At 41.7% G+C, this 11,400-nt stretch overlaps 1 protein-coding gene across 3 annotated transcripts in view; it reads right to left on the bottom strand.

The window, feature by feature from the left end:
- Positions 1–297: 297 nt before the first annotated feature.
- Positions 298–11,400, bottom strand: part of LOC146863543 (uncharacterized) — a 100,898-nt gene continuing 89,795 nt past the window's right edge. For all 3 annotated transcript variants that reach the window (XM_085643010.1, XM_085643008.1, XM_085643009.1), the window contains one exon: positions 298–10,227. In XM_085643010.1, coding sequence (XP_085499136.1) covers positions 8,249–9,319 — 1,071 coding nt within the window. In that variant the 5' untranslated portion in view covers positions 9,320–10,227 and the 3' untranslated portion in view covers positions 298–8,248. The remainder of the gene's footprint in view (positions 10,228–11,400) is intronic.

Below are 11,400 nucleotides of genomic sequence, written 5' to 3'. Positions count from 1 at the left end.
AACCCTGTTGGTTCCATCACCACATACGAAAACCCCTAGTACATACTAATGTCCTCTACCACCCACAATCCTACATTTTTAAATGTTCTCCATATCGAGCAGGATAATGACTTTTGCTCACAAGAAATATTTTTATTAAAATAATATCTTAAAAATATAAGCAAATCAGTTAATAATATAAAAACTGTCTATAATTATTTACAAACCATACTTTACCGAAAACAAAGGAACATAGCTCCTGAATAAGTTTATCATTTTTAAAACAAATTAAAGAGAAAATTTAATTATCACACAATGCCATTTTAAATGTTTTATTTTTCATTTTGTTTACTTTGTTTTGAATTATTATCAAACTTTGTAAACTATATTACAATTACAATTCATAATACAAAATCTAAGGGTACCAAATATGACAATTTAATTGCAATCTACTATGAATTCAGAACATGTCATTAGCCAATTTTACAAAACATGTTTGATCACAACAGCATATCTAGATTTAAAAAAGAGGCAGTGAATCAGCCTAATAAGGGAGAAACTTTCAAAACATTTGCAAGAGCTTAAACGATCTATAATAATTTAGGAAATTATAACAATATATTCAGATACCACATATGCACAGAGTACATGTTATATGACACAATAAGATTAAACTGAAAATAATGAACATATACTGACAAAACTATGGAATTCCAGTAGAAAATGCCCATCAGAAAATAAGTATAAATTGAAATGGACGGATAGCTAGAAAGTCCTTCAATACATTGCTTAAGACTGATATCTGACTGCAGAGACTGTAGGATTTTTATTTTCTATTTGAGCCGACTTACCCATGTTTCAGTGTATGGTTTAATAGATTTGCAACTTTGTGGTGAAACCACATTTACTGATATTAGTCTGAGTTTTCCCAATCAATTAAACACATTTTTATAATTTGTATCAAAACATGGATTACCTCTTTTACCTAAAATATCCGCATAGTTCTTAAACAGCATGTACGATAGTCTTCAGATCACTGAGCAATAGATGTAACCGGATTGTCAGAACTATACTGGGGAAAAGTTATTATTCTGTGTATGGCACCGAAGTAAGATGTAAGACACAGTCCTGCTACTATTCTGGAAACACCTTTGATGATGACGCAAGTCCAAAGTTTGTCTGAAATATTAAAGAGGACGGGATTTTTGCAAATAGGTTTTGAGATGTAAGGGTTACAAATATCCGAAGCAAACAATTTTAAAGGTATCGCCATTTAACAGACAGCATTTCTGTTTTGAATTACTCTTTAGATCCTGCAGTCAGCTTCTGTGCTCTCTCAGAGATTTTCAAATCAATATAAATATATCATATCATAAATCATATGAAATCATAGATGAAACACAGAAAGGGGCTTTGGTGATAGATTCTTCTGCTTGCTTGAAGTGTCAATCACATTTTAGATCAGCCTATCCAACCGCATGTGTATAATGGGGAAATGCATTAGTGGCCTTTAGTCATTGCTCATTTGGAAGAGCCATTCATGTGACAGTCGTCCAGTGTTCTGAGTGCCAGGCATGTTCAATGACAGCATGCACGTGGGACAAGGCTGAGACTTAGAGGCAAGGAAGTTTATTTCATACTATCACCATTCTATTCCACATTTGGTAAGGTGTGTGTGTGTGCGTATATATATATATATATGAGCAGCGCATGGCCATTAATGGGGCAGGAGCATCAGTGGGGCTCTCTGGGCTAATCAGACAGCGCCTGCATCACTGGAACCAACAGGTTTCACTTCTGCATAGCAGCAAATAACAGCAGCTATGGGGGTAGAGCAGGGCAAAGTGCTTCACTATCAGTTGGTGGAGAGGAAAAGATAGCATGTGAATGTCAGATCTGCCGAACGTTGCACATCACTGTATTATTGTAGTAATGCGTTTCTCTACTTGACAAACAGTTATTTCATTGTTTGACAGGATCTAGACAAACCCAGTGTTTGGTTGGGAATAGTACATCCTTTAGTCTTCAAGGGACGGAACGGGATTGGTACCCTGCATCTCCGGCAAACTCCCACACTGCTCCAGTTCAGGAAGGACCTCAAGACCTTGCTCTTGGGATGACCCCAGCACTTAACAGAGCCGCCCTTTCCCCCAGCACCTTGAGGCCTTCGCGGGTGAATAGTTGCGCTTTACCAACCCGATTGATTGGTCTATATGGCACAGAACAGGATTGGTACCCTGCAATACATCAAAAGGGACTGGATAATTGGTGGGCAGAAATATGTTTCTATGCAGACTAGCCCTATCATTTCAGCATGGAAGTCTAAAAGAACACAGCAGAGAGCTTAATGAGTGCGTGCAGGCTGCGACAAAATGCCTCTTTTTTGTGGTCAACCTCATTTGTGTGGAGTGATACTGCTGTCCTGTCCCCAGTGCATGTGCACGAACTCCTAAACATGGCAAAATTCGCTAATGCCCAAGTAGCATACATAACTTTCCAGTAAGGCCACAGAATATGGTGTAAGAACACAGAGCAATGACATAGAAATTTAAATGTCACCTGTGGACTTCAGCACCTATTGAATCATTTACTAGGTTGACAAGGAAAATATGGCTTCAGGACTGTATGTGTATTCTGATCCTGCAGATTTTAAACATGCAGGCAGACTGGTCACGTCGCCCTTGTAGCTCACAGGTTAGGGCGCCTGGCTTTTGACTAGTCTCCGAGGAATCTTTTCACTGTTAGGGCTGTGGTAAGTTCTATGAAGAAAAACTTAAAGTCCAGTTAATGTTATAATTTTGTATATTACGTTTGAAGTAAGCTACAGAGCCGGTTCAATTACTGTGTTTAATATTTATTAAATATCCAACTCAATGGTGAAATTGGTTTTTTGATAAGTAGTCAGGAAGAGTAACTTGTAAAAAGTTATACTTTCCCTACCTGAAGCCTCTGCAGGTTAAGTAGTATTGGTCTGTCTACAGCTGGTCGTCAGTGCTGATTTGATGAGGTGTACAATACTGCTCCCATGGCAAAGACAATGGCTTGGGCCTGGCATGATGGCTCAGGGATGGAATATGACCCAGCTTACCACAAAAAGGGAAGTTTAGGAGTGGCCAGGAATTTCCCTAACATTTAAAGGACCAGGGGAGACATGTACTTTTATAGTTTAGAGATAAGAGAATCCTGGAAAAGAGATACCGTTTGATCCTAAAACACAGTAGTCTCCTCGCTTTAGTCTCAGTGAAGGAGGGAGTTGGCCACAGAACTAGTCTGGAGTGGTTGAGTGGGAGGGGAATGCTCATAAACTTAAATACATGCCGAGGTGTGCCACAACCTCTCTCCAGGGGCAGAAAGATGGTGTCATGTAAGAATGTAATGAAACTTGTGTACTGAATTTGAATTTTGGATTTATAAAGCGCCTGGTTGCTCCGAAGGAGTGTCCCCGTGATAACCAGAATCAGGGCCTGGAAAGTCAAGGGCAAGCAGGCTTCTAACTCGGTCTAAAGAGCCAGGTCTTCAGATTCTTGCGGAAACTTGCCTCAGACTGTTCGAGTCTTTTGTTGAGTGGCACTGAGTTCCACAGCTTGGCTGCGCGCAGCCCAAGACAGCAGCCCACCAGACGTGCACAAAGTACTCTGGGAATCCCTGCCAGCGCAGCTTCTTTAGATCTAAGTGTTCTGGAAGGAGTGCAAGCCTTGATCAAGGGGAAGAGATAACTGGGACCCCTCCAATACATTATCCTGTGCGTGAAACACAGAGCTTTAAATGAGATTCTGTGTTTAACTGGAAGCCAGTGAAGTTCAGCCAACCCGGAGCTAATGGAGGACCATTTCGGTAATCTTAAAAGCATCCGGGCAGCAGCGTTTTGTACCCTTTGCAGCATCGCAAGCCTGCCCCTTGAAGTCCCCAAGTAGAGCACATTACAGTAGTCGAGCCATGACACCATCAGGCCCTGCGTTACTGTTTTTTACGCAGCGACCGGTATTAGCTTCAGAAACTTCTTTAACAGTCTCAGCACCCCGAAACATGTGACCACTGTGGCCCTGATCTGGTTTTCAAAAGATAGCTGCGCACAAAGAGGATGCCTAGATTGTTCACTGTGGGTTTTGGGATCGGGGTGGGGCCCAGATCTTTCGGCCACCATGCCGAGGACCAGATAGAGGGCTGTTTCCCCACCACCAGCACCTCTGTTTTCCCTGCATTCAACTTCAGGCAGCTAGCTGCATCCATGTAGCTGGGTCAGCAAGACATGATTTTAAATTTGCTGCAGCCCTATCATAACCGTTAGCCAGTGTGATAATAAGCTGAGTGTCATGAGCATATGACACCATCTTCATTCCATGGCCTTCAATAACATCGGCCAATGGGCAAAGGTAAAGGTTAAACAGAGTAGAGCTCAGTGTCGATCCCTGGGGCACTCCCTGCTGTAATGGGATCATATAAGAGGTGTAAGGCTTCTGAATTACCTAGAACGAGCGCCCCTCAAGGAAGTCTGCAATCCAGTCAAAAGCTCTGCCCTTTATGCCCTGTGACCACAGTTGACCCAGTAACACATTGTGCGAGACTGTATCGAAAGCGGCGCTAAGATCCAGCATGATAAGAGCCCCTGTTTTCCCTTCGTCAGCCATCCTGAGTAGTGTCTCTGAGGCTAAGAGCAAGGCCGATTCCGTACAATACTGTGGCCTGAAACCAGACTGGGTCTTGTGTAGATGTTCTTCTCTGTGATGAACTCTGGCAATTGGGAGTTGATGTGCCTTTCAGCCAAGAAAAGGAAGTAGAGAAATGGGACGAAAGTTCTCTGGTTTAGAGGGATCAAGAGAAGGTTTTCTCAAGAGCGGGATCGCCTTCGCGCGTTTCCACTCAGCCAGAGGTCGGCCGACTTCAAACGACAGGTTCAGCATAGAACATAATCTGGAAGCCAGTGCAGGTAGCCACAGTTTCCAAATAGCTGGAGGCGCTGGGTCTAGCAGACAGACGGATTTGATTGTTGCCGCCAATGAGCATAGCTTTTCCACTGAGATGCTCTCAATCTTGAAAGCACCAACAGGGAGGGGATCAGAATTCCTCTGTGGGATACTGTCCAATACTTTGCAGTGACACAGACCTGATGTGCTGTAAATATGGGAAGGTTTGTCCTTGTAAACCTTTTGCTTATTGGTCAGTGAAGGACCAGCAGTCATCCCACACACTGCTTGGGTAACAAAAATAGCACCGCACACCCAGCTCCTCACAACACTTTCTGCACATGTGGCAGAAAAAAAAATTGAGGACTGGGCCTGCTCCTGCCACATGTACGCAGGACTGAGAAGTGGACTGCACGGGTCAGTTGGCTAACCTTCTGTATGACTACAGGTACATAAGCTGGCCTTTTTCATGGAGTAACCAATGTACCAGTTGTAAATGGAACTAGACTGGAGGGGGCCACTACTGGAGTGAGTCCTGACGCCTAAGTGTTGTCTCAGACGTAGAAGTGGAAGTGGATAAGAGGAACTACCCTCGGAAGTCTGAAAAGTTGGAACTTAAAAACCTTTTAGACTTCCAAGACCTTCAGAGCATTTGTGAGACCAGGTGGCAATAGGGTCCAATTTTGATGTAACTTCGTCAGACACAGCTTCAGAATTGCCTTACTGGAAGAGTTTGAGCTCGATTTAAAAAACTAAGGGATAAATGTATCATGCCTTTTCCAGGTTGCAAATGGCCCGATTCGGAGAATCGGGCCATTTGCAAGCGGTAAAATGCATTTTGGTATGTATATGAATTCCAATTTGCAATTCAGTAACATGTTACTGAATCGCAATTTGGAATTACAAATACATGCTGATTTAGTATTAGGAATTGGCGTGTTTAGGGCGTGCTTCCTAACACCAAATCACATCGGTATGTAAGAATGTTTTGCGACCAAAATGCGGTCTGAAAACATTTGCATTTTACCACCTATTTCAAGTAGGTGGTAACCCATTCGCAAATGGGACCCCTTCCCTTTTGCGAATGATAGCAAAAATGTTTTATCAAAGCACGCAGTGGTCTGAAAAAATGAAAGGAAAACACACTGCATTTAAAAAAAAAAAAAAAAGATTGCCTTATTTAAAAGCAATCATGGACATGGTGGTCTGATGACCCCAGCAGGCCACCATCCCCATGATTTCAGTGATTCCTAATGGGTCGCACACTGATATTAATGAGGTAGATCGATCTACGACCCACTGGGAATCACCAAATGAAACTCATGGAATTTCATACATTAGAAATAGTGATCACCTAATTGCAATTCCCAATAATGATACATGCGGCCCCAAGTCCGAAGGTAAAAATATTGACCGGGTGAAGGAATTAAAAGGATCTGTCCAATGGGAGGTCGCAAAAATTAAATTTATTCCAGTGCGAGAAAACCATGCACTTCAGCATAGCCTCATCCAGTGGGTATCTGAATTTGAAGCATCTTTGTCAGGCACAGACCTTAACCTCACCCCACTGGAGGATTTCAGCCGCCATAAAGAAGACAAAGGGCCTGATGTAGATCTCGGCAGACGGTTACATCGCATTATATCCGTCATTGTCCCGTCCGTCGAGATCTAAATCAGACCGTAAGTCAGAAGGTAGAAACTTTGACGGGTACAATCCGCGCTCTGACCTGCACTCCAGTGTGGTCGGCCCATAATTGCACTTGGTCTCAGTCTCCCGCTTACAGTGAATTCTGGTTGAAGCTTTACTTTTTCTTGGCATTTTTTCCTTTAAAACTTTAAAAATATCTCTTGTGCTCCAGATTGGAGTAATTTTGGTGTCATTTTTCTTATTATTTGTTCTTAATTTTTACAAATTGTTTGTAGGATTTTTAACGAGTTGTGTTTTGACTGTTTTAGTGTTGCTAAATATTTTGCACATCTTCTAAGTTCAGCCTGTATGTTCTGTGCTGTAGCAACCATGGGTGGAGCCCAGGTTTACGTTACTGAAGCAGTGTGTTTGATCTTACAGGATTTAAGGACTTATTACTTGAGTAGGATACACATACTGCCCTCCCGATAACCCATTTTCTTACATTGGCTGAAGCAACAGTAGGAAGAAGGTTGTTCTTTATCCTGGAAATTAAAGTGTTTCATGAATATATTTGTAGAGGTATATTCCTTTCTTGAGATTCACAATATAACATTATTTTTCTTTTGCTGGAAGAAAAGTCATTTTTAAGCCTTGTACAACAGATGGGTCCTACTTCAATAAATCAGCTTTGAGATAAAATGGTTATGGGGCCCGATTCACATAAGGACTTATGACTCGTAGATTCACAGGTGCGGAGTCTCTGCACTTGTGACGGAATCTCCACACTTGTGGAAACAGCATTCCTTAATCAAAGGTTTCCTCTTTATATTGAAGGATCTTTAGACTGAAGCATTTTCCACATTCACAAAATGCATTGTTTTTATTTTGTATCCGATTACTGATGGGTCCTTATGTTTCATCATCGATTCAAGCTCATTCCACATTCATTGCAGCTGTATCATTATATGATTTCCTCATCTGTTTTTGTCTGCAAATAGTCCTTTAACTTTGACACGCTCTTAAACTCTATTCACATTAACTAGTTATTTTATGTTCTTTCCCCTTTGTTATGAATCATAAAATGTCACATTTTCCCTCATTCTGTGTACCTAATTAAATCGCATGCGTATTTGTTGATAACCTCTTTGCTCTGATGATCTATTAAGGCTTTCCACACATTCTCTGTACCTGTATATTTTCCCATGGCTGTATTCATTGATTGCACCTCTTTGTTTCTCTGGTTTGTATCTGCAGATACTATCTTAGGAGTGAAGACTGCTTAAAGCACTTTCTTCATTCACTGCACTTCTACGATTTTCTCGTGTTCTCCACTATGTGTTTAGTAATGATCTCTTAGGTGTACTGACTACATAAAGTTTTTTACACCTTCACTGCTTTTGTACAGTTCTCCTGTATTTGCAATGAGTCATAATGCCTGATGAGAAACGATACCTTTTCACACTTTCCCTGTACTTGTATGGTTTTCCATCAGAATGTATTCGCTGCTGGCTGAGGGGTAAAGGATCAAAAATCCCAGGACACATTTGCTGCAACTCTATGGTTTTCCACATTTTCCATCAATGCTGGGTTGCTCGCTTTGATGTTTTATTTAAGTTCTTCCTGCATTCACGGCACCTGGGTTGTTTCTTCCACTGTGTATTGTCTGAAGACCCCATATGGCAAAAGTGTTACTAAAATTCTTGACACATTTCACACCTGTATTGTTTTTCAACGGTCATTCTGATGGCTCATTAAGCCTCTTCTCATATTCATTCCACCAATATAATTTTTCCATGTGTATTCGCTGATGACGCCTGAGGGCTGATAGATCAATAAAGCTCTTGAAACATTCACTGCAAATGTGTGGTTTTTCCCCGGTATGTCTTCTTTGATGGATTTTTAGTTTTGATAATCTATTAAAGCTCTTCCCACAATCACTGCACCTGAAGGATTTCTCCCCTGTGTGCGTTTGCTGATGGTCAGTGAGATCCGACGATCTATAAAAGCTCTTCCCACATTCACTGCACTTGTATGGTTTTTCTCTACTATGTATTCGCTGATGGCTCGTTAAACGAGATGAATCAAGAAATCTCTTCCCACATTCATTGCAGCTGTATAGTTTTTCGCCTATGTGTATTCGTTGATGACGCCACAAGGATGATTCAACATTAAAGCGCTTTCCACAACTATTGCAGCTGAATGGTTTTTCTCCAGTGTGTTTCCGCTGATGGCACCTTAGGGTTGAGGGATCATTAAAGCTCTTTCCACATTCACTACACCTGCATGGTTTTTCACCTGTGTGTATTCGTTGATGGATTGTTAGTTTTGATGGCTCATTAAAGCTCTTCCCACAAACACTGCACTGATGTCGTTTCTCTCCAGTATGTGTTCGCTGATGACGCCGTAGGCCTGATGATCGATTAAAGCTCCTACCACATTCAGTGCACCTGTATGGTTTTTCCCCTGTGTGTGTTCGTTGATGGTCAATGAGGTCTGTAGATCTGCTAAAGCTCTTCTCACACACACTGCACCTGTATGGTTTTTCTCCTGTATGTTTCTGCTGATGGGTCAGAAGAACTGATAAGAAACTAAAGCTCTTACTACATTTGCTGCACTCGTGTGGTTTTTCGACAGTATGTATTCGCTCATGCCTCTTAAGCGTTGACCGACTGTTAAAGCCCTTCCTACATCCAGTGCAGTTGAATGGTTTTTCCTTAAGCTTCTGTTTGACACTGGTATCACCATCAGGATGAAACACTGTCCTTGTGTTCACATTCCCTGCACTTGTACAGTTATTTTCCTCCATGTCTTTGTGATGGATCTTTTGGCCTGATATTTCTTCGTCTGTGTTGATCACTGATGATTCATTCAGTGCACCTCTATGTTTTTTCCTGTGTGAGGTCGTCAATGGGTGTGCAGGAAGGATAAATTACTGAAGTACATTTAAGCGTTGCTGCATCTGTATGATTTTACTCTATGTATGTTTGCTGACGGGTTCCAATCCTGATGAATTACTACATTTTTACCTACATTGGTTGATCTTGTATATTTTTTCTGATGCTTGAGTAAATACGGTCTCTCATGGCTGACGAGCTGATGTCTAACTGAAAATGAGGCCACATCACTGTACATTTTCTGGATGTCACATTAGACTTAGCTCCTCTGTTTTCACTGATGTCACTTTAGCTGAGATGAGGAACTAAAGCTCTTCTTATATTTGATGCATATTGAAGTTTCCTTTGTGATCCAGGTCTCTGGAGTGTATGTTTGAATATCATCAGTGCCTCTTTCTGAAGATGGGGTCATCACTGTTCATGAAACACATGTTCTCTGATTGACTTCTTGATATGATAGCTCTGATGCATGCGGCACAGTTAACACTGAGGTTTAATGTTCATTCAATGCGAGCCACACTAATGACAGGTTGGTGTTTGACCCGTAGGCCTGATGATCTGGCTGGAAGTGTCTTAGAGTCTTTGGTCTTGGAGTCTCATGGCACAGATGCTCGCAGCTTGGACTCATGTACCCACTGGATCACTGCTGGACACTTCTTTTTGGGTCGGTCTGTGCAAAGGCAATTTCATTTCTCTATTGCTGGCTTCTTCGGTTTCTGACTTCTGAATGCCTTTAACTCTGGTTCTTCATGTAGAGATGGATAGGTTCCCGTAGGTTTCAATTATTCATCACTAAATAACGTATTTGTGGACTCACTCTCTGTTGGACACAAAGACAATTGAAACCACTATTAAGAGAAGTTACGTAAAGAACAATGTAGAACAACCTACACAATAGCGCACTTTATGAAATAACCTAACCATATGTCTCATTAAACATACAAATATAAGATAACCCTAATAAAATCTTTAAATTCTTTAACTATCAAATGTCCACAAGGAATATGCTACTTACCAGTATGCATCTGTTCTTTGCATGTAGAGCTGCAGATCTACACACTATACATAGATTGCCATCTGGTTTTGGGCCCGGATGTTTGCACTTGTTTTTGTCTGGGAAAGTCTTTGGAAGTCACGAGGTATGTGACTCCTCCTTTGGATCATAGTGCGCATGGGCATCGGCTCCATCCTCAGATTGTTTTTCGCCAGCAGGTAAATGATGGAGCTTTGTAGACAAGATGCCCATGAATGCTGTATCTAAGTAAGATAATACTGGAACAGAAAAAGGTAGCCGGGGAGGCGGGTGGGGGTGTGTAGATCTGCAGCTCTACATGCCAAGAACAGATGCATACTGGTAAGTAGCATATTCCGTTCGAAGCATATGAGCTGCAGATTACACACTATACATAGATTGTACAGCAGTATCCCCTCCTAGCGGCGACCACCGGTATCTGTGGCAGTAGTTTGAAATAGCGTTTTGAGTACAGCCTGGCCCACACTAGATTGTTGTTTTGTTTGCACATCTACACAGTAGTGTTTTGTGAATGTGTGCGGTGTAGACCATGTAGCTGCTCTGCAGAAGTCATCTAAGGGAATGTTCCCTAAAAATGCCATGGAAGCCTCTATCTTTCGTGTAGAGTGGGCTTTAGGAGGAACAGATAAAGTACGTTTTGCTTTGTGGTAGCAAATTTGTATACATTTAACCCCTTCGCTGCTAGGCCTTTCCCCCCCCCCCTGTGCTAAGCCTTTTTTGGGCTATTTGGGGTAGTGCGCGCTTAGGCCCCTGTAACTTTTTGACCACATAAGGTATCCACGCCAAATTTGTTTCTTTTCTTCCAACATCAAGGGGATTCTAAAAGTACCCAGGGTTTGTGGATTCCCCTGGAAGGGTCCCAGAAATTAGCCAAAATACAGCAACATTTTTTTATTTTTATTTTTAAATGGGAAAAACGGGCTGCAAATGAAAGTGTCTGGGTTTTTCTCTGCAAATGGT

Source organism: Triturus cristatus, chromosome 2_2 (assembly GCF_964204655.1).
Source record: "Triturus cristatus chromosome 2_2, aTriCri1.1, whole genome shotgun sequence".
Lineage (NCBI taxonomy): Eukaryota > Metazoa > Chordata > Amphibia > Caudata > Salamandridae > Triturus > Triturus cristatus.
Note: the sequence above shows the minus strand (reverse complement) of the source record. Positions and strands in the feature narration are given on the sequence as shown.